The sequence below is a fragment of the Pantherophis guttatus genome, chromosome 3 (assembly GCF_059756535.1).
Source record: "Pantherophis guttatus breed Tessera chromosome 3, ASM5975653v1, whole genome shotgun sequence".
NCBI lineage: Eukaryota > Metazoa > Chordata > Lepidosauria > Squamata > Colubridae > Pantherophis > Pantherophis guttatus.
The window spans coordinates 26,212,046-26,238,723 of NC_142065.1; the positions used below are offsets into that span (position 1 = coordinate 26,212,046).

Below are 26,678 nucleotides of genomic sequence, written 5' to 3' on the forward strand. Positions count from 1 at the left end.
TTCGCTGAAATAATGGAAATATTTAGAATAGCTGACGTACCACCTGTTTTTTCCTATATGGGAGAACAGGTTCATTGTGCGTCTCTTGTTTAGGCCATAACACACCCACCTAGTTTTCTTAATCTGACTAATCAAATTAGCATGTTCTCACATGCTATTCTGAATCAGAAAGCAGACAATCATATTTTCATCTAATGGGAAGGGCAAAACAAGCCACTTAGGGTACATTGTTTGCAAGTGCTTTTTTTAAAAAACCCACCTTTAATTCAGCTTCAGTGTGCTAATAATTTATGAAGAAGTAAGTGGGTCAATATACTAGATATGTTGCTAAAAATAGTTAACTGTTACGTGAATTGCACTGCTTCAATTAGCTGTGCGGGGATTTAAAAATACAAATTATCTTAAAATACACTCTGATAACATATGCTGTAATTATTTTGAGAGCTGTCTTTGTTCGATGATCTCAAAATAGATTGGTATTTTCAGTTTTACCATAAATTAATCCTCTAAAAGTGGGAGGTGGAGTGGGAGAATTGATTTTTTAATTTTTAATTTAATTTGTTAAAATTTCATTTCTCCACTGACTTGCTTTAAATGACCTAATTATGAATGTTACTTGATAGTTAAAATTAAGTATACTTTGAGACCAGCTTTCATTTTTTTCCAGAATATATGAAAATATTTTTCCTATGTTCAGATGCCTGGACAACAGAAATGGATTCCCCATCTTTTAACTTGTTTTTTTAACTTTACAAAGATACATTTATAGTACCCATTTCTCAATGGAATAAAAACTTGGACCTTGTAAATTAATTCCTTGTGGACCAAATTATAATATGGTTGTCCTTTATTGAAATGTTTGATTAAATTCTCTAGCTCATAGATATGCATGAGATGCCTTAAATTTTCTTTTTCTTTTTTCCATTCTTTAATTAACTAAAATAAAAGGGGGGGGAGAGGAAAACCACAACCCTGCCTAGGTATACAACAGCAAGATTGCAAAAGTTCAGAAAGCCGCTACATGGAAATCATAAGAATAATCTTTTATTCCTTTGCTGTTATCCAGCGCTTGTCCAGATGCTTGCAGTACAGATATAAGCTCCTATTAAACCAGTGGTGGGTTGCCCCCGGTTCAGTCCGGTTCTATAGAACTGGTAGTAAAACTGGTGGGAAGCTCTGCCCACCCACCACGATGTAATCATGGGTAATTTGCGCATGCGCAGAAGCACACTTGCTCCCGTTGCGAACCGGTAGTAAAGGTAAGTAGAACCTATCCTTGAATTAAACATAGTAAGAAATATACAAATAGAAATCCCATTTTTTATTACATTCCTCCAGTTTCCCAAAATAAGGAGAACCATTTATGGGTATAATGCAGGGGTGAAATCCAGCAGGTTCTGACAGGTTCTGGAAAACCGGTAGCGGAAATTTTGAGTAGTTTGGAGAACCAGCAAATACCACCTCTGGCTGGCCTCAGAATGGGGTGGGAATGGAGATTTTGCAATATCTTTCCCCCAGGAGTGGGGACGGAATGGGGATTTTGCAGTATCCTTCCTCTGCTACGCCCACCAAGCCACGCCCACAGACCCGGTAGTAAAAAAATTTGGATTTCACCACTGGTATAATGTACAAGTAGTCCTCAACTTAAAACAGTTCATTTAGTGACCATTCAAAGTTACAACAGCACTAAAGAAAGGGACTTATGACCATTTTTCACACTTACAATCATTGCAGCATCCCCTTGGTCATGTGATCAAAAAATCATATTTATGATGGAGTCACGTGATCAGTTTTTGCGCCCTTCTGACAAGCAAAGTCAATGGGGAAACCAGAATCACTTAACAACCATGTTACCAATTTAACAACTGTAGTGATTCACTTAACAACTGTAGCAAGAAAGGTCGTAAAATTGGGTAAAACTCATTTAATAAATGTCTCACTTACTGCATTTAGTAGTAACATAAATGTTGGGCTGAATTGTAGTTGTAAGTCGAGGACTACCTGTAGGGTATCATGCCTATAAATCTTTATACTGGCATGGTATATGAACGTGGCTACCCATGTTCCTGTGGAGAGAAAATACCCTGAAGGCAAAACCACAGTAAGGAAATACTTAATAAAAGAAGAGTTATTATTTCACAGAAATGAGTGCCATCTTGTGGTCAACAGGCAGAACAACTACTCAACAGTCTGTGATTACAGAATTTTGTCAAGCAGGAAGATTTTTTTTTTTTTTGACCTGGTTGCAGAACCAGCCCAAAGAACCTCTTAGGCTGGGGGACCTCTCCTGATTTTCATCCATTAAAAAAAAACCACAAGACTGGCATTTGACTCAACTGCCAACAGTCTCTCTCTCTCTCTCTCTCTCTCTCACTCTCTCTCTCTCTCTCACACACACACACACACATCCACTCCTTATTTTTAAAATCTTCCACTTCAGTACACTTAAGCAGAATGAGCTGGTGTGTTGTTGACATGCTAAATATAGCAGCACCTTGGATTTTGCATCCAGAAACAAAGATTGCACTGCTTTTCATGGTTGCAAGCTTAATGAAGACTGGTAAACAAGGAAGGACACATAGGCAGGGGTGGGCCTCAAAAATTTTAGCAAGGGGTTCTCTGCCTGGTTGCTGGGTGGGCGTGGCCTTGGTGGGCATGGCCTAGTTGGCCTCCTGTACCATGGCAGGGGTGTATCTGTTCTTACCCTCGCCGGGCTCCATAGACTTTTCTCCAGCCTCTGGGAAGGCAAAAATGGCCTCCCCAGGCTCCAGAAGCCCTCTGAAGGCCAAAAACGGGCCCATTTCTGGCCTTCCTGAATTTCTGATAGGCCCGTTTTTCGCCCACTCTGAGGGTCCGTGCACGCCCTGCACTTACCTGCATCCAAAACGGGTCATGTGGGGACTCCTGGGAGGGACTGGGTGGGGTGGGCAAGGCCAGCCAGGAGTGGGATTTGTGGGTTCTCCGAACTGCACAGAATTTTAGCTAGAGGTTCTCCCGAATCCCTGCAAACCCCCAGCTGCCCACCCCTGTACATAGGTAAGGGAAAGACAATAAGTTCACAAAGGAACTTTCGGTAGCCTATCACTGCAGAACTGGTGCCAGGAAAGCAAAAGCCTGGCATTAGCAAAGGACGTTACAAATAACAAAAAAAGACTTAAGTTTTCCTCTGTTTCCCTTAAAAAATATGAAGTTTGTCAGTGGTGATTGAAGAAGGCAAAATTCTAACAGGGTAACAAAGGAAAATCAGAGTTACTCAAATGTCCTTATGGGTTATTCCTCTCTTTCAAAAAAAAGAAAAAGTTGTGTTCCACCAGGAAATTGTGAAGAACAAGACGAAAGGCAGGATTGAAACTAAACTTTTAGGGATATGGTCAGGAAGTGCATCTTCATTTTGAATTATCCTAATCTCCATAACAAAAGAAGCATCTGGCCAGAAGTCAGCAAAGACTTGTCCGGAAAAAAAATCTTGCAGGGCTATACCATTGTCCATCATCAAACTGGATATAGGTGTCAAGTAGTTCTATATTATTCTTATTTGTACCCTATGACTATCATTAATTCTTGTACTTTATGATTCTTGATGAACATATCTCTTCTTTTATGTACATTGAGAGCGTGTACACCAAAGACAAATTCCTTTTGTGTTCAATCACACTTAGCCAATAAAAAAATCTATTCTATTCTATTCTATTCTATTCTATTCTATTCTATTCTATTCTATTCTATTCTATTCTATTCTATTCTATTCCATTCCATTCCATTCCATTCCATTCCATTCCATTCCATTCCATTCTATTCTATTCTATTCTATTCTATTCTATTCTATTCTATTCTATTCTATTCTATTCCATTCCATTCCATTCCACTCCAATCAGAATTGGCCCATCTGGTATTCATTTTTTTTAAGCAATGACTTGAAATGGTTTAGGGAAAGCTAGTTACATCTGCAGTTGATACAATTAGTGGGTGGATAGCTCATAAAACCGTTTAAAACTGTACTGTGACATAATGTACTTTGTTTAGTTTGGACCTTGTGTGAATCAGTCTGAACCCACTCGCTGTAAACCATGGTTTGACTTATCTTGATGACTCCAGTCATTTCCCTTGGGCTCCCTGTCTCACTTAGCTTCCTACATTCAAATCAATTTGTTAAAAAAAATTAAGCCGCCCTGAGTCTTCGGAGAAGGGCGGCATATAAATCAAATTAAATTAAATCAAATCAAATTTAAAAAAAAAAAAAAGAGATACTGGCAAACAACAATAGCCTCTGGCACTAATTTCTAAGAATGCTTCTGGAAACTTTCCGAGAAAATAAAAAAGATTGGTAGACACTGTCCTGAAGTAGAAAAAAGGAAGCAAGGGTAGTGAAAACATTCTAAAATGGTAGGTTAGAAGAAGTTGCAAATGGCTAGGTTTCCTATAGCAGTCATTTTGCAAACTGAAAAAGTCCTTTGGCAGCCATTTTTGTGAGAGCTTTCAGGACATGTTCTCAACTATCTAAACAAGTCTTTGTTATCCAGAAAGGTTACAGATATCTAATGAACTGTAGCTAAAAGGAATCTTCAGGAGGCAGAATCTGGATCCCGATTATTTTTCTGAAGGATTATTTTGTGGATCATATACTTGTGTATAACCACAGTGATCAGTGGTGGGATTCAAATTTTTTTTACTACCGGTTCTGTGGGCATGGCTTGGTGGGAGTAGCAGGGGAAGGATACTGTAAAATCTCCATTCCCTTCCCACTCCAGGGGAAGGTTACTGCAAAATTCCCATGTCCCGATCAGCTGGGACTCGGGAGGCAGAGAATAGATGGGGGCGGGGGCCAGTCAGAGGTGGTATTTACCGGTTCTCCAAACTACTCAAAATTTCCGCTACCAGTTCTCCAGAACTGGTCAGAACCTGCTGAAACCCACCTCTGATAGTGATGCAGCAACAGGTTCTGTGACACAAAGCCTGCTTGCTATTCCACTGACGGTTCCCCGCTTTACACTGTTGTCTTTTTGCAGTCTCTTCAGAACTGATGGAATTTCTAAGTGGGGCTTCCAGTAGGCTGTGTTACTTCCACAAAGCAGTGTGACTGCTGGCCCTATAGAATCTGGCAAACCATCAAGCAAAACAACCATTTGTTGTTTGTTGCCATTACCATGCTGATGTTGCTAGGTGATATTGATGCTAAGGCCACTAGTTGCCTAGCAGCTGTCAGAAATTGATGTTGCCTTTGGAAACTGGAGTGGGGGACTTTATAGTGGCTCTCTTACATTCATTTGTTAAACTTTTGATTAACAAGAATGGAGCAAACTTAGCATCATTTCTTACTTTGCTATTCTTTCTGGTTTTTATTTCATCCTCTCATTTCTTTCATTCCATCTTCCATTGCTGTGATCAAAGGAATGTATATTAATCTGAGTAAGACCTTTGGATGTGGCTGTAATTGACTTCAGATAAAGCCCATGCATTCACCTACCAATATTTCTATTATATATTCAGTTTTGTCCAACTTGATAGACTTTCTAGATTTGTTGATCTAGTGATATGTAATCAGCCTATGTGGCTTATCAATAACCTCTTTACTATGGCATTATCAGTGGTGGGATTCAAATTTTTTTACTACCGGTTCTGTGGGTGTGGCTTGTTGGGCATGGCTTGGCTTGTTGGGCAAGGCTTGGTGGGCGTGGCAGGAGAAGGATACTGTAACATTTCCATTTCCTCCCACTCCAGGGGAAGGTTACTACAAAATCTCCATTTCTTCCCATCAGCTGGGGCTCGGGAGGCAGAGAATAGATGGGGGCGGGGCCAGTGATATTTACCAGTTCTCCAAACTACTCAAAATTTCTGATACCAGTTCTCCAGAACTGGTAAGAACCTGGTGAATCCCACCTCTGGGCATTATGCATGTCAAGGAGGAATTCTGGGCCACATCATGTTTAGAAGAAATGCTAAAAATATCAGCTCCGCCCCTGCCCCCCTGAACTACAGACCCATTTTTAGAATTTCAAGTGTGGTCTCCCTTTTAACAGACCATTGTCTTCGTAAATGGACTTTAGCTTCCAGAGTTTTTATCAATGGCCATTCTGCACATTTTTCACATTTAAATCCACATTTCTGAAGGGTTTTGCAATAAAAATTATCTAAATTTTTTTTCCTTGCTGTTTCCCAGGGGATGCAAATGTTTGGTTATTGGGTTGGTTGCTTGTGAAGATGATTATGAAATGATACATTTCCAGAAACCAATATGCAATGTACATCTTATTTGCAGTATCTAATCTGGGTTGGTTACCGGGACTAGAAGTTTTGTCATCTGAATTTTAGTACTTGTGCTAAAATCCATCTTCAAGAAACTTTTAAGTTCCCTGAAGATGAGCTCCAATATGAGTCTGAAGGCTCAGAAGACAAAACCTCTGGTCCAAAACATCTGTCCAAAACCTCGGAAGACAAAACCTCCAGATTGGATCCTGCAACATTGTCCTGGGACATGTATATTCTCCTTCATTTGTGCATCTTATTTGTTTATGAACATGTTTATGAACTTACTCAATATATTATATAACATTTATGAAAATATTGCAAGCCATTAAAAAGTTTCCAGGAAAAACCTGAGCATCCCATTCAATTATGTTGATTCTCTGAATTGATCTCATCTAATATCTCACCTAATTCCAATACTTATTGTGTTTTATATATTAGAGTTCCTTCTCCCACTTCCCTCCAACAAATGTTGAAGAGAACATGTCTTTTAAACCTGAAAAATGTCTAGGGTTATGGCAGCAATAACAGTCTGGGTTAGAAGTCTTTTTGGACAGACTTAATACCAAGGTTATAATGATATTGTACAACACTTGCATTTACAATACAAAAAATACTTTTTACAACAGTTAAATCTAAAGGGAATCAGGAATAAGTGAACATATTTCAAATCCTCATAAGCAGTGAACCTGTCAGGTTACGATGTCGTCTCAAATAAATTGCATTTCCAAACAAATAGTCTTTGATGAAATCTTTCATTTATTGAGCACAACAATCTGTCCCCGACTCCATCGTAGTCAGCACTGACCTTCTGATCCCAAACGCTCCCTTTCCGTTCCCCAATTCTCTGCGTCTCATTGGCCATCTTCCAAGTCACTCTCCCCATATCTACTACTTCAGCTCACAGGAATGTCCCCCCTCCCATCCCATCTCTTAGGGGATAATATCTTCAGGGAAAATAAGTAGGTGAAGAGTCAAGCGTCCTCTTCTCTTCCTTATGTCAGCACTGCAAACTACATTCTACAAACTGTAGTTTGGTAGTTTGATGCAAATTGGGCATGTTCTCTCTACTTCATTTCTTTCCCCAAGAAGGAAAGTGTGTTCTTAATCCCAATGCAATGTGGTAAAAAAAAGCATGCAATCAATAAAAAGCCACAGATTCGGTTTTTTTTTTAAAAAAATGAAGGAAGATTTTTTATTATTTTATTATTATTATTTTCAACAATTTCTTTATCTTAACACTTAATTGTAAATTACCCAACCATTGTGTATTTTCCAGATAAAATTAACGAAGAAAACAGTATACCAGAATCTTCCCTTAAAGACAAAAGACAGTATCCAACATGAAGGTGCCAGACACTATGTGTGAAATCACACTTTGCCACATGTACAGCATTGCGACTGTGGGCAGGACAATCTGCCACAGAAAATTCCAACCAGGGAAATTCATGCACCTTAGTAAAACTTTAATAGTATTCATTAGTAGAAGTTAGCGCCCTGGTCTTTTGGGGGAGAGCTTGTGCTGTGTGCTGCAGTTGCAAATTGGCAATAAAACAAAACAAACCTATTTATTTACTGAAACTGCTGGAATTCTCATGTGCTGGTTATTAAATTCTAATACCAGCTAAGCATGGCAATGGAAATGAGATATCCTACCTTAACCAGGGAGATAGGGACTAAATGACTGCCAAGATCTCATTTTTTCCATACTTTTACACAGTATATTTTGACTATCTTCACACCTAGAGTTATTGTGTACAGGGCAGAACAGGCTGGACTTAATCAACCCTCACAAAAGGCCCTTACCTATATGAGTTATTATTTTAGAGCCCTTGGCTATTGAACTCTCAACCTTCTGAGTGGGAGGCAAACATCTTTACAACTAGGCCATCATGCCACTCATTCATTGCACCATGATGCTTATAAAAAAGGACTCTTTTATATTGTTTCCCATTGTGTCAAAGATGCAATCCGAAAACAATATTTGACCCCCCCCCTTACACTGGTTTCTTAGCAGCTAGTCTCTAGAAGTAGGCTAGCAGATATTGTAACTAGTTTCATATTCTTTGAATATATATAACCCTCTTTTAGAGCTTCCTATGTTGGCAGCCATCACTTTATCATGATGAATTTCATGATTTAACTACTGTAGTCATGCCGATTTGGGAATTGAAGGAGTTGAAGTTTACACATCTTAAAGTAGCCAAGGTTGAGAAACACCAGTACACATAATGTGACTTTTCAGGGAAGGCCTTGGCATTAGAGTGGTGGACTTCTCTAGGGAAAATACTGTACCTTTGTGTTTGGGCTCTGGGTTTGGCAGATGGAAGTAAGATTTGGCCCAGAGGAATTGTTCCCTGACAGCTATTTTAAATTTGGCACGCTAAATGTAGCTGGCAATTAAATTAATCAGCACAAAGGTATTTAATTTTCCATCAGATTGCCAGAAAAAAAGGGCTACCTGAGCTAAATTTTAGCACAAGAAAGTAAAATATATTTTCAATGGGATTTTGCCTGCTCATTCCCCCCCCCCTTCTCATTGCATTTCAGCACTTTTGTTTGGCACTGGATGGAGCAGAATAATATTTATTTTGTAAATTGGGCTGATGGTTTTTTGGATGCTATTTAACAAAGTAGATTCTACAGCTGTCCTCTGGCAGAAGCCTTAGGTAAAAGCTCCCAGAAATCATTTGCAATTTTGTGAAAAGACACACAAACAATATATTTTTGCAGGTTTGGCCGTTTGATTCATCCTTGCAGTTTATAAAGGTGCATGTATTTCTCTGCTTTGGTGTCATCTTAGAAATATTAGAATATAGCCCAGGAAAAATAATGCACTGCAACTCATTTCTTTCCGTGAGGAACATTTGCCAAAGAGGCCATTAGAGGGGGCAGTGCTACTATGAAATTCAGAGTTTACATTTTGGCAGTGACAAAGCCTGGAATAACAATGACAAATGTTAAATGATCCCAAAATTAGAAAATCTGACACATCTGTAAATTTTATATTGAACCCTGTATCATGAAAGTCAACTTACAGAAATGGGATGGTCAGTGAAAGGATTTGCTTGCACAAGTAAATTGAGAATTAAACCATTGGCAGAGCATTACTAAAACATACATTTAAAGGACCATGATTAATATGGCTATTCCAGAGCTGAAATTCCAAAGAATTAAGTCTGTCATTGTAGATTATATCCATGTACTGCCATCTCCACATCACAATCAATACACACCAAAAAAAATATATTATTGCTTGTAAGACTATTTAAACTTATTATCAAAAAGACTCTTTTATTTTGTTTATAGGGATATAGGATTAGGACAACTAGCAAAGTAGATCTCTTTTTTCCCCCTCAGCTTCAAATTACATCAATTCCTTCAAGAAAGGCTTGGTTCTTAAGACTGTTAGCAGTGATTTAATAAAGAATTGCAAATATTCTTACACAATATTAATAATATTAAATTATAATTTCAAGTGAAATTTCTACAGGAAGATTTCCTGGTATCTATTTACATATTTCTGTATTTCCAGACTAAAATGTTTAAATTATAATATACTGTATCTAATGCTAAATCGATAAAGTCTTTCAAGGTTAACTTATTAGTTGTGCTGAAGTTCTGTTTTAATTCAGTGGGACAAACCAGTTACTATGATCCTGTAACCCATTTATTTCTAGTAGGTTTAAAAAATGTTTCTATGGACAAGAAAAACAATATTACATATACCAAGAGCTTAAAACATTTTCTGTTTTAAAAAAAGATTAAATTATATAGCCTCTGTAAAAAAAAATACAGCATTTTTTGTTTTTAAAGAACATATTTCTCCAGTGTTAAACAGCCTGTAATAAACTTAGAATTTATTTCATTAAAAAGTTGACCTGCTCTCTAAGATGGTTTCTACTATACATGCTTACAGTGAGATTCTTACTGCCTCAACATCTACAGAATTTCCTTCTATACATTAATTTATGACTACTTTTTAAACAGTACATTTATAAGAGATCCAGTATTAGAAACATTAAAAAGGTGTTATATATACAATAAAACCATTCGTGATTTATTCTTTTCTTTTTCTTCGGAACTCTCATCACAGAGCTAGAAATTATAAAAATAATTCTACTTATCGAGAAAGAATAATCAGGTACTCTCAGGCACTGGAAACCCAGATTCACTTTCCTGTTTCAAAAACAGATTTCAATTCTGAATCTGGGTACATCCTGTGCCATGAAAACTATTACAGACAGATCTTTTCATTCTTAACAAATCTTAGTTTCTCCTTTTCTACAGTTAGGAAGATGGAAGAGAAATCCCATCTTTATTCTTGCAAATTTCTACACCATCTATGGCTGTTTAAAAAATAAATAAATTTGCATCTGGTATGGCTCATCTTTTATCAGATGTATACAGGTGAAGAAAAACTGCACCTAAAATATAACTTAATTCCGGTGCCAAAAAAACAAGAAAATTTTGTAGGTAGGTATATTTGCATGTATGTAGGGGTTGGAAGTGGTTGTTTTCAGATCAAATCTATATACCTTCCTTACTATTTATGATAACTGCTGGACTCTTGCAACTATGAGCGTTGCTAATTCCCTCTGATGACACAGTTTTGTCAATAATTATTAATAATATCACTCCCATAATAGATCCATCTTCAGGGGAAGTCTTTTGGACTGAATGCTAGGAATGAGAAGAGGCTAAATAATTTCCATAAATTTAAAAGGTTACAAGTACTCCTTCCCTCTGTTTGACTTGTAGTACATGCACCAGGACTTCATGTTAGGACTTTATTGGGTGATCAGGGCTGCCATCTTGATATTTTTTACCCTTCCTGTTACCTTGATATAAGATTAGTAAATTCTGCCCCATCCAGGTGTACAGCTGGTTTCTCTTTTAGAGGATGCAGAGAACCCGGCCAAGATGTGGAAGCTATAACTTGTGACTCTTGTTCTCCTGCCCTGAGCATGAATGAGATGCAGGGCACATAAAATGAATTGGAGGAGCACTATAACAGTTGTTTACCCTCTTGCACCATTTTTATTTAATACTATCACTGATGTAGCTTTATAGAGGAGTTAGTAACCTTGCCTGCTATTTCAACAAATTTCAGTTAATTTATAAATAATTTGTATACAGAACGATTAATGGAATTGCATGCTTACAAAGGACATAAAACCTGAATTTCAATAAATCAATTTCCAATTCTTCATTTAAAAACAATCACTATGTGCATTATGCATATGGTTTAATAATGTATTTGAAATCATTCTGGATCAAATAGCAATTTATATCTCATTTTACAACAGTGATTTATTCAACAGGCTTGGAACCAGCTTTTAACCTGATCGTAAAGCCCATACTGATATGAGCTTGAATTAACAGAAATATTTCAATGCAGCTGGTATTCTACTACTTTTGGTACTTTCCTGTACAAGTTTGCATATTAATTATTGTTTGCAACCTTCCAAGTCAGATAGCTGTATATTACAGTAAATAAATATTTAAACCACAAATGTATGTTAACTTTATATTTCATTGTCTATTTCCAAATGCAGAGTGTACATTTACATATATTAAATCATACGCCATAATGTATACTTCTCAGTCAAGATAGCTTTAGGCAGAATTTCTCAGAGGATGAGAACTTACTGAAAACTTCATCATCTTTGTCCCACTCAACTTTATCAATGGTTTTTGCCCTAGGCACGCAAAACTCTTTTTTATGCTCCCAGGGCTTTAATCTATTAAGAAGTGAATTTTAATCGTGTTAATGTTCAATTCTATTTTGCTATATTTAATAGAATCTCTTAGTGGAATCCTTGGGGTTTTTTTGGATGCAGTTTTTGTTGCCTTTTTTATTTTGTTGATAATTATCCAGGGAATATAAGAATAAAAGATATTTAAATTTGCAGTAAAAATTGGCAGCTGATTGCAGAACATATACAAAATACGATCAGATTTATAAGTTTAAATAACCAAAACATCTTTTGAATTTATAAAACATGAACATCTGCCCTTCAGTTCCCAATCCTGAAATGCATCAGTTTCCTATAGTTCTTCTAAACATCAAGATTGTTAGATTGGCTACCAACTATTAAATCTAACCTAAACTATTCTAATTCATACAGATATTGTACAATATTGCCTAATAATTACTATACATAAATATGAATATATACCAACTTGAAGTATAAGGTTTTTAAAAATAAACTTAGAGTCATAACATACTTTGACCAGTGTCTATACTGCAACTACCTTCCTTCAGTCTATACACAGAAATTCTCTGATATGAATGTTGAAAGAAATTCTCTGGAAAGCACATAAATAAAACAATTTTAGACAATCAGACTGAAACTCTGGAGGTTTTATGATTGTAAATGCTTAAAATTAACATCATTCTTGTATTCTATTACCTATATTAGATTATTCCTAGCAGAGTTCATACTAGGCTTATTGATTTTGCGATCAACATTTGATTGTTATTTTACAAACCATTAAAATGCTACATACAACATACAACTGTCTAGATTTCATTCTATGGGTATCCCTATAGTCATGCTTTAGCCATGCTTTTTTTGTGTTTCCCCTGATTACTACTTTCTTCTGTAATAACAGGTTAGGAAGCCATTTTCAGATGGCTCCAAAATATTAATACATAGTTTGGAATCTTGAATCATGAAATGAAGACAACTGTTGCCATTCTAACAGAAAAACATAGCAATCATTAGAGTAGAAACGAAAAGGAATATATAATAACATCTAGATAGAATTTCTAATCCTGGCATGAAACACCATTTAAAACAACTGTCTCTAATGCAGTCTTATGAATGTTACCTTCTAGATGTGTTGGGGTATAAATCCCAGAATTCCCAGCCAAATATGGACATCCATCATGCTGGCTGGGAATTTAGGGCCATGTAATCTAAACATTTGGTGAGGACCAGATTGGAGAGACAATTCTATTGCCTTCATTTAGAACAATGTCCAGGTAATCTAGGATAGTGATTAAATTATCCACCACCAACTGTTGATATTTGTTGTCTAGCTGTATATTATATATGTGTATATATAGCTAACCTTTTTATTGGCTAATTTAAAATATTTACATTATTATTATTCTTATAGTTTTAAATTCTCCCAAAGGTAATCTGCAACAACTAGAGCATTTTCACAAGTGACTTGTTAGAAAGTCATTATTCCATCTGCAAATGGTGATAGCCCCACCTCTTCTGTTGATTCAAAGCTAACTCTGCTAAAAAATAAACGTTCTCTTTATGCTAGATGTAGATCAGTATATCTAGCACAGTAGAAGCCATATTCTTATTTGCTGCTTCTGGAACATGTACAATTGTATAATGATGCATGGAGGAATCAAGAATATAATACAAGTAGGGCATGTTCACTCATAGATTAGCTATATGTACAAGCATACAAAGCCACATGAAAGCCAAAATGCCAATTTTAATTATTCCCTGCGCTCATTAGTTCAAAAGTGCATTATAATAATTCACATATGAACACAAATAATTTCAAAGACCTCATGATGCTTTTAGAGTCACTTGTGAAAATGCCTTTACTACTTCCTGCAACTGAACTTGGAAAAATCCAGCTCTTTCTCTCTTTTCCCCAGGTTGCCTCTCAACACTGGTAGATCAAATAAAATTTCCTTCTGTTAAATGTAGCTTCCCAAAACCCTTTGCACATGTCTCTCAGATGATAAATGGAATGTCATCTTCTTGTATCTTCCCCTTAAATAAAGCAAACCTTTATATTGTAATTTTACTTGCAATAGTGGAATAAATTATTGTGTTTGAAACAAAACCCTATTCTACATCAAAAGATATGCACTAAAAATCCAAAGCATGGCTAGAATATGGAAATAAGAAGACACAATGAGAAGAAGCACAGCAAAAGCTGAGGTAAGGTATGGTGTGTGTCTTTCTGTACTGACAATGTTCATATCCAATAATAAATCTAATCTCTACAAATTTTCCAATTTGTAATTTTTGCGCAGTGTTCCAGTTAAGTGGTTTGCTATGTTCTGTGTTGCAATTGAGTGACCTAGAATCTTTTCTAGTTCTTCCCACAAAATAATTCTTCAGCAGTATTGTTGACCTAAGTCCTATAGTAGTAGAAGACACTGCTGGTAATTTGGCACAGCATTAAAAAAATACAGCAATGGTACTTGTACCTTAAATGCAACTTGCTCTAAGAAATAGTTGCAGTTCTTTCTCCCTCTTCCCCACTTTAAAAGGAAAAAGAACATTTACAAACCCCGTAAAGTTTCCCTGAAACTGCTGTTATTTAGGTCAGATGTTTGCTTTGAATAATTAAGAATAGCCAAAGTTCATTTTATTTTCAAATTTGTAAAATAGTATTAAAAAAGAACATCTTCCCCAATGAAAATAAATGGTTGCAACATTTCAAGATGTTACATTGATCTGAAGATGTGTAGATGACAGTGAATAAATGAAAAACCGAAAAGTGTGTCTTATCAGCATCATTTCATAATTAGGACTTGTGCCCCACAGCTCCTCCTACTTGGATGGAGAAAGGTCAGTGGCCTCCATTTTGATTTCATCAAGGTTACTTGGCTATCCTCACCTTCAGACTCCCCCAGGGACTGATTGAAGATGCAATGCACTTGAGGACAGCATTCAGGCAAACAAAACCTTGAGATCATGATCTTAAAAATAGAATCAGTACCCTTAGTACTTCCTTGCTCATTAAGATCTGTCACAACAAGGTCCTACTGTACTCTCCAGGGAAAGCTGTGAGGACTGGCGCAGGAGGGGAGCAGTAGTAGGATCCACCATTGAAGAGGTTGGGAAAAGCTTATACCAACCAACTGCCAGAGTGGACAAATCCAGTTCTTCCAAGAGGACCCGAGCAACACCCATGAAGTGCTTGCGTTCCATGCGCCCGTAGTTTCCCCAGACGATCACCTTGGGAACAAAAAGGATGGGGATTGAGTTGGATCCAGGAACACTAATGATGGATGCTGAGAGATTTTTAACATGGGATTTTTTTTTTCTTTTGACAAAGTATTGTCACACACTGTGATCTAATCAACATCAAAAGGAGAAACTTGAGGGGAAATATGATATCAGAGGAGGTTGACACCAGGTATTTCCAGTATTGTCAAGATGGAAAAACCTATTGGTTTGTCTCCTGCATTTCTACTTTCAACATAGCATTAGGGCAGACAGTTTCTAACAGCCCAGCTATAGGAATATAGACATCTCTTTTAATCTACATTATATTATTTGATCCTCCCAATATTGTTTACTCTTGCTTACAATAGCTAGCTGGGGTCTTACTATCTCCTGCTATCTGACCTATTTCTTCTCTAATTATAACATATTGAAGACCTCCTGCATGAAAGTGACTACATATTGAGCTATGGTTCCTTCCACTTTTTGTCATTTTCTATTACAACCAGAAAAACAAATTAGGGTACAGTTGAAAAAAGGAACGGAGCGGGGAATGGTTCACTATGATATCCCTCCCCTTTTAAAGGCATATGAATTACTCAAGCCAGTTGGTAGAGATTTATCCTTTCATCAGCTACACTGAACAATGTTTTTGATCATTACATTTTGTATACCATCTAAAATCTTTGGGGACTGAGTCATTCATAAATATTATAAATAAATGAAGGACTATAAATATTCAATATGTTTTCAGGCTAGTAACTGCTACTGATTTGATTATACCTCCACCATCCTTAACTATAGGGCTGGGTTGGATGGTGTTTAGAAAGACCAGCTGGCCCCAGAATTTTGCAGCAAGACTGGTGATTATGAGAAGTATATGATTTCCCTGGTCATTGAGTTTTTTTTTCTGAAGGCAATTCAAGTATTGGTTATATGACTTATGTACAATACATGGCTTCATACTATAGGGCATGGTTGTCTAAGGGACTGCTTTTCTCCACTCTTTCTGCCCATTCTGTAAGACCCATCAGGCATGCTTTGAGTCCCATCCAGGGGTTTGCTGCTGGGGGTTTGTAGGGGTTTGTGAGAACCTATATCTAAGATTCTGTGCAGTTCAGAGAACCCCCAAATCCCACTCCTGGCTGGCCCCACCCACCCCACCCCACCACTCCCAGGAGTCCCCAAGCGGCCCGTTTTGGATGCAAAATGGGCACGCACAGAGGCTCATGGAGGGTGAAAAATGGGCCTACCGGAAGTTCGGGAAGGTTGGAAACGGGCCCATTTCCAGCTTCCAGAGGGACTTCGGAACCTGGGGACGCCGTTTTCGCCCTCCCAGAGGCTCAAGGAAAGCCTCTGGAGCCCGGGGAGGGCAAAAATGGCCACCCCCTGCCATGGTACAGGAGACCGACTAGGCCATGCCCACCATGGCCACGCCCACCCAGCAACCCCTTGCTAAAAGTTTTGAAGCCCACTCCTGGTTGCAGTAACATTTTCAAACGGATCCTAGGAAATACATATTTTCTATCACATTGCCTGCTGTATGCAATAGCAGCCCACCAGAAGTTTGAACTGCCTTTGAATGACTCTTGTAAACCTATTTTTTCCCCAAGCTCTGGAATAGATCAAGATGTCTCTTTTCACAAGGCTCTGAAAGCTCTGCCTTTCCCCCTGAAAATGGCATGAGAACATTGGATGAATCCATACAGAGTTTAAGGAATGAGATTGTGTTGGTTGGTCTCAATTGCTTCTGTTATTATTGTTATTTCTATTTCATTACCCTGTTTGTTTTTAACATTCCAAGGCCATGCCTTTTTAGAATGCACTTTGTTTTATTTTTTATTTTTTTCATGTTTCTTTAATTTGCCCAACGTCACTCTTACATATTGTTAGCAATATACACCAAATAAAAAAAACAAAGAAGCTGGGAGCATATTTATCAGGGATACCAGAGATAGTTTCAGAAATTCTCTGCAAAAGGAGGGAAATGTAGCTTTGATTTCAAGTACTTGACATGGCTATTTTCACTTCCCAAAATCTCAAGAGTTGTTTATAAACCAATTGTGATTATGTGTTTATTCTATTGACTTGAAATGTTGAGAACATTGGGCAAATTCTAAGGTTGCTGCTCAGGATCCTGTAGCAATAATTTTTTTCTCCTCAGCATTGTTTCCACAGAAGCAGCCTCTGATTATCTTATTATTATAAGACCCCCCCCCCAAAGAGAAAGCAAAACAGAAAACTTTGATCAAATTTACCTCTGCTTCTTTTAGCTGGATTATTAAGTGGAAGTGCAAAGCTCTCAGAATAGCATCTCCTTGAGACCCCTTGGAGAGGGGTCTCCAACCTTGGCAACTTTAGCAACTCCTGGAGGCCCCTTGGAGAGAGGTCTCCAACCTTGGCAACTTTAAGACTTATGGACTTCAACTCCCAGAGTTGAAGTCCACAAGTCTTAAAGTTCCCAAGTTGCCAAGGTTGGAGACCTCTGCTTTAGAGGACCTCTGCAGGCAGAAGGAAGGATAAGGGAAGAGCGCCCTGCTATACCATTTCAAAAAGGCACAACATTGCAGCAGGAAAATATTAGTTTCACTCTGCAGAAGAGCCAGAAAGAAACTGATTTGCTGATGTTGTGCAAAAACACTGGAGTTACTTTCGGACTGGTGCAGCACCCTGGTGTGCACTCTAATGACTTTTTGTCAGCAAGCATTGGGCTTTTGAGGGTTAAACTGTCTTGCTCCTTAATTAGATTTCGGTGCCTGCTTCCCTGCCTTCCCCTCCCCCCAATGGTATGCTTTTCATTTCATTTCATTTAAAGAGTGTAGAAAGTCAGCACCGACACCCCATCCTAGAAGAATGAAATATTTTGAGGAATATTAAAAAAGGCAGAATGTTATATTTCTCTAAATGAGAAATGGAGAAAAATGTCTTTTTAGAGGCAGAAAGCAGGCCCCACTTTTTCTTAATAGCCCACAGCAGATGTCAGCACTTAAGAGATAAAGAGCTTATTGAAAGAAGGCAAGTATCTAGATAGCTCTATTCATAAGCATATACCCTCACCCAAGAGCCAAAACAGGACAAAAGCCATTAAGCCACAATAAGAATTGCATCATCCTCAGAGCAGTCCAAACTTCAACCAGACCTGGGAGCTCAGACAAACACCTAGGATTTGCATTTCCTCTTTTGCTTACAGAGCCAGCTACGACCCCTACATGACCCCATAGGAATCTGACAACAACCAATAGAAGACATGTTCTTGCACAGGAACAGGAAGCTCAAAGCCCAGAGAAGGTATAAAAACCCCTCATTCTCAATTCCATTTTGTCAGCTGCCCAGAATCACAGGTGCTTGGTGTTTCTGCTTCATCAATAAATGGACCCTTTTTCCAATCAGCCTCCATTTTTATTTCCAGTGCCTTCCTCCCGGATTGGAACTGAACCAGATGGATATTTCTTCCCACAAGAGTTTTGATCATAATGTTATTTTATCTAGTTTTGATTGTGTCTTGAAATGGAAGATTGTGTCTTCCATTGAAAGCAATGGAAAGGGGGAATATAAATAAAGTGAACAAATTGCACCTTACCTGAAGTACTTTGCCTTGCGGGCTCTCTGGGAAAAGTAGCACTTGATTGTACAGGGGGTCTAAAGATTTGCGAGCCACTTTAGTTTTCTTCTTTGCAATGCAAACCCCATTTTCTAGGAGATAGGCCTTGATGTATGCCGCTAGAAGAAAAGCATGTGATTCAGGGTAAGTTCAAAGCCTTTTTTTTTTTTTTAAATTCACCATGAAGCTTATGTGGCTTTTTTCACAGGCAGGAAGTTATTTTGTGGAAAGAGTTTACTGTATAGTTACTGGCTTTATTTTTAAGAAGTTTAAAAAAAAGGTTTCTTCACTTGTGTGTCTCAGCAAAGGGTGATATTTGGCTTAATGGATCTGTGCAAGATCAAACCTGACTATTACTTGAATCTCAAGGAAATATCAAGGCTGTAAGCTAGGCTGAAAAGTCAAAATATATTTCAGAAAAAGGCAGTGGCCAACCATTTCTGTAGAAACTCAGCTGAGATTCACTTAAAGTTTTCAGTTTGTACTTTGCTTTGATGGCTGCCCTGATCTAGTGCCTGAAGGTTGTGAGGATTGGAGGAGGGTGAGCAGAGGGTGAGCAGACTGAAACTGAATCCCATTAAGACAATATTACTATTTATACAAATGTGTTCGGGGCCCCATTTGCTTCATTTATTATTCTTGGTGGAATTGTGTTTATCTGAAGAAGTTGATGTACAAACTGAGGGTTTCCCAGCTTCTAGAGCAGCAAGTTGGGATCTGTGGCCAGGGAACTTTTCAGCCAGCTTTGGCTGTTCTGTCAGTTGCAAATTTTCCTGGACCAGGAAGTGTAGAAAACAATGATTCATCTGTTAGTTAAGCTGCCTACCTCCTGTGAAAGTAACTGGGAAGTTGCAGTTGGTGCAAAATGCAACTCCTCATACAGTGATCAACATTAGTCAATTCAGTAGAATTAATATCCTCTTTGTGAATTGCATTGGTTGCTTGTTCCCGACATATATATATCTATATATGGCGTTTTAGCCACATGACCATGGAGACGTCTTCGGACAGCGCTGGCTCTTCGACTTTGAAACGGAGATGAGCACCGCCCCCTAGAGTCGGGAACAAGTAGCACATATATGCGAAGGGAGCCTACACACACACACACACATTCTTATTGGAACAAAAATTTAATTCCATTCTCATATCTAGAGAGCTTGTGAAAATTAAGTTTCCCACTAAGAAAAGTAAGAAGGGCGTTTTCTTCCTAGGGACACTAATTGCACAAAGGGATGAATTTTTGTTCCAATCATAGCGGGGAGGGGAAAGAGATATACCTTAATCTTTATGTACTGTGTTTCTGCTATGGATCACACATCCATAAGACCACTCATATGTAATTAAATTGTGTTATATTGAGGGCAATTAATTTCCCATCGTGATAGCTTGATTTGTTTACAGCTACAGTGACAGTTCACAATCATAATGAAAAGCTCAATTCTTAGCAATGATTGGAAGAATTTTTCTCACTATCTTGCATGAACCTTTTTATCTCTATAGGTAAAGGTAAAGATTCCTCTCGCACATATGTGCTAGTCATTCCCGACTCTAGGGGGCAGTGCTCATCTCAATTTCAAAGCTTCGTTTCAAACCTGAAGAGCCAGTGCTGTCCGAAGACGTCTCTGTGGTCATGTGGCTGGCATGACTAAACATCAAAGGCGTACAGAATGGTGTTACCTTCCCACCAAAGGTGGTCCCTATTTTTCTACTTGCATTTTTTATGTGCTTTGGAACTGCTAGATTGGCAGAAGCTGGGAGCTCACTCCGTTACGTGGCACTAAGGATACGAACCGCTGAACTGCCGACCTTTCGATCGACAAGCTCAGCATTTTAGCCACTGAGCCACCGTGTCCCTTTTTTAAAATCACTATAGGAGACTTTATAATAAAATTAACCAATGAGATGATACCAACCAACAGTTCTTGCTAGATTTTAACAGTTGGTGGACTTTTCTTGCTCAAGGTCCATCATCTTGCAATAATACTTCTCAATGCCTTGAAACAGAAATGCAAAAATGTGGGAACTACTGTATAAGGAAAATAACAAAATGGTTTGATCTTCCCTTACTCATACCTTTCCTCGTCCCTTTTTCAAGCAAAGAAGTGCCCTAATAGATTGCTTACTTCATGTAGTCACGTTAGCTAGCAGAGCAGCTAACATCCCTACCCAACTGTTTGGGTAAATTGTCACTGGCAAAGTTGGCCAATCAATGTCTTCTCAGATTAGTCCCCAGGTTATACTATGCACAATGGTAAGGAAAGGTGAAGGGGCACTTTTGGGTGGGGATTGGCAGGAAAAGACTAACTGGCTAAAGTAGAATATTGGCAAAAGATTTCAAGCCTTAATCTAAACTTTCTTGGGTCTCTGGGACGATCTTAGAATGGATTGCAACTTTTCAAAAGGTGTGGATTTTACTTTAATCATCTTTAAAAGTGTTTATCCATGTCTGAAAATTTCTCATAGAAGGACTTCAAATCATTCAGCTATCACTAAAATATTTAGCTGCATTGTACAGCGAAATAAATTGCTGTAAAATCATCTATCCTTACTGATTATCCTTTCTAGAATCAAGCACCTTCTGCTAACAAAAACAGGGATGTAGCTATTGTCCAACATTTTGTAACAACAGTGAGGAAACAACAGTTTATTAAAAGGAAGAAAGAACTGAGACTGAAATATAGTACCTGGAAGGGTTTTAGAGCCAGGCTTTGCAGTCAATCCTCGGGCTTGAATAATATCCACTTCCAGCTGTCCATTTCGTTCTTGCAATCCAATTTCCACATCTCCTGTGCATCAAGCAAAGTGTAAATTAAAAGCCAAATAGTCTTAACGTTTAATCCCACTATCCCATAGAAAAGAGCAATATTCAACAGATTCTTTACATCTAAAAGGCTTTTAAATATATGGGGGTCTGTTGAACATTGATTCTTTCTAAGAGAAATTGCAACATTTAGATATAGCTTTTCCAAACACTTCCTTCCAGATATTTTGTGTTCACCCATCACCTTGGCAATTCAGTTTAGCACTAAATACACCATGAGGAACTAATATTCATGTGAATATTAGGTCACATGATATTTTTAAATATCATGTGAACTATCCTATTTTTTTTTTAAATGTGTTTGTTTATTGGAGCCCTGGTGGTGCAGCTCTGCCCACAGCCTGGAGTTTGATCCTGATGGGGCTCAAGGTTGACTCAGCTTTCCATCCTTCTGAGGTCAGTAAAATGAGGACCCGGATTGTTGGGGGCAATGTGCATCTAATGCTTACCTTGTAAACAGAGTGTTGTAAAGCACTATGGGATAGTATATAAGTTTAAATGCAATTGCTATTTATTTTACTGATCACCTTTTCTTGGGAAGTCCAGGACAGTTTGCATGGAGAGTTCCCCATGGTTTTATTCAATATTAACCTTTTGATGTAGGTTAGGCTGTGAAAGAAGAACTAGCTCAAAAAATCACTCTGTAAGCTCTATGGTCACGTGAAGCCTTGGATCTGAGTTGTTTTGATGTACAGGGCAGCATCTTAACTGCTACATTTCCCCTAACAATACTACAGTGGCAATAGTGCAAATAAGATGGGAGAAAATGGCTACAATTAGAGATATTATCTGAATCAACAAGGAAAAGAGAGGGGAAAAGAGACCATCTGCCCAGGAAGAACATGCTTGCACTTTTACCATCTGTTTCTCTTTGACCTTTTCCTCAAGAAATACTCCGAAATACTGCTAATCATTCTGTTTTGCCTCCTTGCCTCAGCTAATTTAAGCAATCCTTGCCCACTTCTGGGACAGGGTTACAAAAAATTGCTAAAGGGATTGTTCTGCAGAAGATTCATTTTTCTTTTTTCTTTCCTTCTTTCTTCCCTCCATCCCTTCCTAACTTCATAGCATAATTATACATATGTTGTTATAGAACAAAATTTCTTAATATGTAAAGTATAGGTAAAGGTAAAGGTTCCCCTCACACATATGTGATAGTCATTCCCGACTCTAGGGGGTGGTGCTCATCTCCATTTCAAAACCGAAGAGCCAGTGCTGTCCGAAGATGTCTCCATGGTCATGTGGCTGGCATGACTAAACGCCAAAGGTGACACGGAATGCTGTTACCTTCCCTCCAAAGGTGGTCCCTATTTTTCTACTTGCATTTTTTACGTGCTTTCGAACTGCTAGGTTGGCAGAAGCTGGGACAAGTAACGGGAGCTCACTCCACTATGCGGCACTACAGATTTGAACCGCTGAACTGCCAACTTTTCGATCGACAAGCTCAGTGTCTTAACCATTGAGCCACTGTGTCCCTTATGTAAAGTATGGTAATAGACAATTCTACAAAGTAGGGCATAGCTCTTTTTAAACTAATATCTGATCATAGATTACCATGTAAGTTGGTCACCTGGGGATATCCATGGTGTGGATAGAGTGACAAAATCTGTAAGATGGTGGTCCTGGCATTGTGGCAGAGGTAATGCCACCTTGCATCCATACACAATATGAGCAAGGTTCTGATTGCAATGCAGTGCCCATTATTAGGGCCTGTGATGACAGAAAAAAGGATGGCCTTGATCCCTTAGCTATCCTATATAAGGAAGTGTTAGTAAACTAGAAGGAAAATGAGTCTGCTTTAATAAACAGAATGTTACAGCATTCAGAGAACAGAAGATTACAGCTGCAGATCATTAAGTTGAAGAGAATGTAGTTTAAACCTTTTCATCTGCTTCTCCTTCAGCTTAATCTGTCTATCTCAACTGCTGGTTTCTTCCTTATGAACATTGGAAAACCTTTTAATCTCTGTACTCTTTTAACTGCTAAGGCAAAGTATATATCATTGAAATTAGGACTTATTCCTTTCCTATTTTTGTCCATATCTCTCTCAGTTGTTTTCCCTGACCCCTTGTGATATGGATTCATCTAACCCAGGGGTATCAAACTGGATTTCTTCAAAGGCGGATCAGCATTGTAGTTGTCCTCTATGGGCTGCCCGTGGGGGGTGGGGAGGAGATGGGACAGATGACAAACAGGAAGGACAGCCTCTTGCAGCACTCTGCTGGCCAAAACGGGGCACAGGGGAGGTGTGTGTAGCCCCCTCACACCCCATTTTGGCCAGCAGGGTGCTGCAGGAGACCATCCAGGCCAGAAATCAGGCACGGGGAGCCGGTGTGCAGCCCCCCATGCCCCGTTTTCACTAGCAGAGGCACCGCCGGCTAGTCCTTTGCTATTTCCAGGCTAGCCCTGTGGGCCAGATCTAAGTACCCCATGGGCCAGATTCGGCCAGTGGGCCTTGAGTTTGACAGCCCTGATCTAACCAATTCTTCCTAAAGCACCACAGAGATAGATAGGGCTAAATGAATACTTTCATTCAGAGAGAGAGAAATTTTTTTTTTCCTTACCCATGGAGGTAGTGGCCAAGGTCTGGCGACCCACAAACTGTGCTGGTCCCATGCTGCCCAAGAAATCACTGAACTGCCCAGCAGATGCCAGATGAACTCCATTGAAATTCAAGCTGCAAAATCAGTAGGTTAGCACTGACTATTATTTCAAGTCTTTACAATGGCCTGATAATTAAATAGTCGACAATTACTTGAAGATATGCATAGAATGAATAACTATTTCTATAGATACCATTCTCACTGATTTTCACACAGATTGTTACATGTCTTTCTCAGTCAATTTCTCTTTCTAATTTAGGAAATATATATGTGTGAGCAGGTACAGATAATTACAGGCAAATTCTTCTTGGTAAAAGAATTTGAGGAAAATATAATTTTCTACACCAATCTTAAATGCTTGCCATTTCTCAACTGTACTCCTCTCACCCCCTCCTCAATACTGCAGAAAAATACAAAATATGTATCCTGCAGAGCCACGTAGTTTACAATTAATGTTTTAATGAATCTCTCTTCTGAGGTATACATTTTTAGAAGAAATCTATTATTGCACAGACCAGCCATTTGTTATTCATACTCAATGAAAGTGCTGGAAATTGGGGGGTGGGTGGGTGGGAAATATATCTACTCTTACAGAATTAAAAAAAAAAAGCTAAGCTTTTTATTCTTTTAAAGATCGTGTTCAGAAATTAAAATAACAGGGTGTGACATACTGAATCTGCTATGGAATAAGTGATAATTTTCTTAATTTTATTTTGGCACCTCTTTGTCCCAGCTGGAGAGGGGAAAAAAATCCCAATTAATATGTAATTTAATAATCAACTATCACCCCTCATCTTATTCAAGGGTGTTTTTTTCCCCCCTAATATAAAATGTCTCCCAAATCATGTTTTTTGGGGGAGAATTCGGCTCATTGCTCCCAAATCATTGCTCATATTTTCTTCATCATTTTGATTATGCAGCCTTTTCCAGCTGCATAATATAAGATAATACAATTGTTTGAGAGGCAGCAACCAGTTTAAAATAGTATTTTAAACATTGCACTATATACTTTTATAAAGACATTCCATTTTTGATTCCTGTCTTAAGAACTTCCAACATGGAAGCTGTGTTTTGTACAGTAATCACACCCAATAAACAGTTTCATCAAGTCATAAACCACAGTGTCAAGATTTATTTCTTGGACAGCTGACTTAGTTTTCTTCCAATGACCCCAATACAGTCTGAAGTAACAACAAAAGTAAAAGCAAAGGAATAAAGCAAGCAAACAAGCAAACCCCAATATAACACCTTAAAAAACTTATTTATTAAAAATGAATATGTGAGGAAAAAATACATCACTTTTTCATCCGCTGGTTTAAATATATTAACTGCACAACAAAGGTTTTAACAGCTGTTTATTACCCAATTTAAGTTTCCTAATAAATTTAATTAAATAAAGTTATAGGTATTTTGTGTTTATACTCTGTTCATCGTACTGTAAATGAAAACAAAACACTACTTTGACCTTTTTACTCATAACTAGGGTTGAGAGGGATGTCTGTTCCATCAGTTTGATGAAATCTTCTTAAATAATCTTTAGTCTTCAGTTTCATTTTAATCTTCCTGAACAAATCTGGACCACTTCTTGTCATTCACTGTACATCATATATGAAATAATTAACGATTTCTAGTTCTAACAGAGCACGAAGGGGTTATTACTTTTTAACCCTTCCACTTATATATGTTCTTCAGGTAAATATTGACCACTTTACGGCTTGTGGACTTCAACTCCCAGAATTCCTCAGCCAGCACATATGGACTTCAACTCCCAGAATTCCTCAGCCAGCATGTGCTGACTGAGGAATTCTGGAAGTTGAAGTCCACAAGTTGTAAAGTTGCCAAGGTTGGAGACCCCTATACTAGAGGACTTCAATTTCTATGCTATATGGTAATTGTAGGGTTTTTTTTTTTTTTTTGCTCTTTTGAAAATCCAGTTTTTGAAAAGATGGTCTTTTGAAAATCCAGATTAATAATTGCAAAATCTTTAGTCTACATGCTTTTGACAGTCTTGATGAAATAGAACTTTATTAAATATTATGTTTGCAAACTTTCTTTGCAGAAGCCGTATCAATCCTTAAGATCTGTCCTTGACAGATATGTGGTCTTTATTAACTTTTGCAGCAATTATCTAGAAGAGACTGTAAACCAGTAACTTCCTTTTTGCCCCCCCCCCCCTCTTTTTTTTAATAAACTGGAATTGTATAATGTTTCTAATGTTATAGAAATTGGCCTTAGGAAAACATCATCTCCACATTTGTGTTTTTTAGAATTCTCAGACAGATATTGTAATGTTTGCTTTCAATGTGTTTGTATGATTTTAGTGGGAACTTTATAGCAGTAAGCTCCTCTGTCAGATGCCAGATGAACACATCTTGCAGAAGAAAATAGCAGAAAATTAATTATACCATTTCAATCAATTGGTGAGAATCCTTTTAGAAACGGGAGGGCAGATTTTAACCTTTACCTCCAAATCC

General features: G+C 38.0%; 1 protein-coding gene across 2 annotated transcripts in view; it reads right to left on the bottom strand.

Annotated features, from left to right (window-relative positions):
• Window positions 1–7,407: 7,407 nt before the first annotated feature.
• Window positions 7,408–26,678, bottom strand: part of RIMS4 (regulating synaptic membrane exocytosis 4) — a 99,298-nt gene continuing 80,027 nt past the window's right edge. For both annotated transcript variants that reach the window (XM_034413883.3, XM_034413882.3), the window contains exons 3-6: window positions 24,166–24,278; window positions 21,465–21,566; window positions 18,760–18,899; window positions 7,408–15,191 (exon numbers count right to left, since the gene is read on the bottom strand). In XM_034413883.3, the coding sequence (XP_034269774.1) occupies window positions 14,973–15,191; window positions 18,760–18,899; window positions 21,465–21,566; window positions 24,166–24,278 (574 nt within the window). In that variant the 3' untranslated portion in view covers window positions 7,408–14,972. The remainder of the gene's footprint in view (window positions 15,192–18,759; window positions 18,900–21,464; window positions 21,567–24,165; window positions 24,279–26,678) is intronic.